A 342-nucleotide genomic window follows, 5' to 3' on the forward strand; every position below is an offset into this window, starting at 1 on the left:
CCCTTTCCCAGGATAATCCCGGATCCACCTCCCACAGAATGATCCCAACCATCTCGGATCCCATTCCCGACCCTTTCCCAGGATAATCCCGGATCCACCTCCCACAGAATGATCCCAACCATCCCGGATCCCATTCCCACGGGGTGATCCCAACCATCCCGGATCCCGCTCCCTCGCTGCCGTTATCCCGCGTTCCCGCCCGAATCCCGGGGAATTCCCGCTGCTCCGTGCTCCCGGCCCTCTCCGGGCTCCCGTTGCCGGCCGGCGCTCCGGAATTCCCACCTGGAACATCTCCTGGATGCCCTCCCCGCTCTGGGCCGAGGTCTCCCAGTAGAGGAAGCC

The 342-nt window shown here is 64.3% G+C and overlaps 1 protein-coding gene across 1 annotated transcript in view; it reads right to left on the bottom strand.

The window, feature by feature from the left end:
- Positions 1-100: 100 nt before the first annotated feature.
- DNAJC27 (DnaJ heat shock protein family (Hsp40) member C27) overlaps positions 101-342 on the bottom strand; it is a gene marked incomplete at its 5' end in the record, with an annotated part of 7746 nt that continues 7504 nt past the window's right edge. Inside the window, one exon of the mRNA XM_017725846.1 lies at positions 101-342. Coding sequence (XP_017581335.1) covers positions 183-342 — 160 coding nt within the window.

Source organism: Corvus brachyrhynchos, unplaced genomic scaffold (assembly GCF_000691975.1).
Source record: "Corvus brachyrhynchos isolate BGI_N302 unplaced genomic scaffold, ASM69197v1 scaffold962, whole genome shotgun sequence".
Taxonomy (NCBI): Eukaryota; Metazoa; Chordata; class Aves; order Passeriformes; family Corvidae; genus Corvus; species Corvus brachyrhynchos.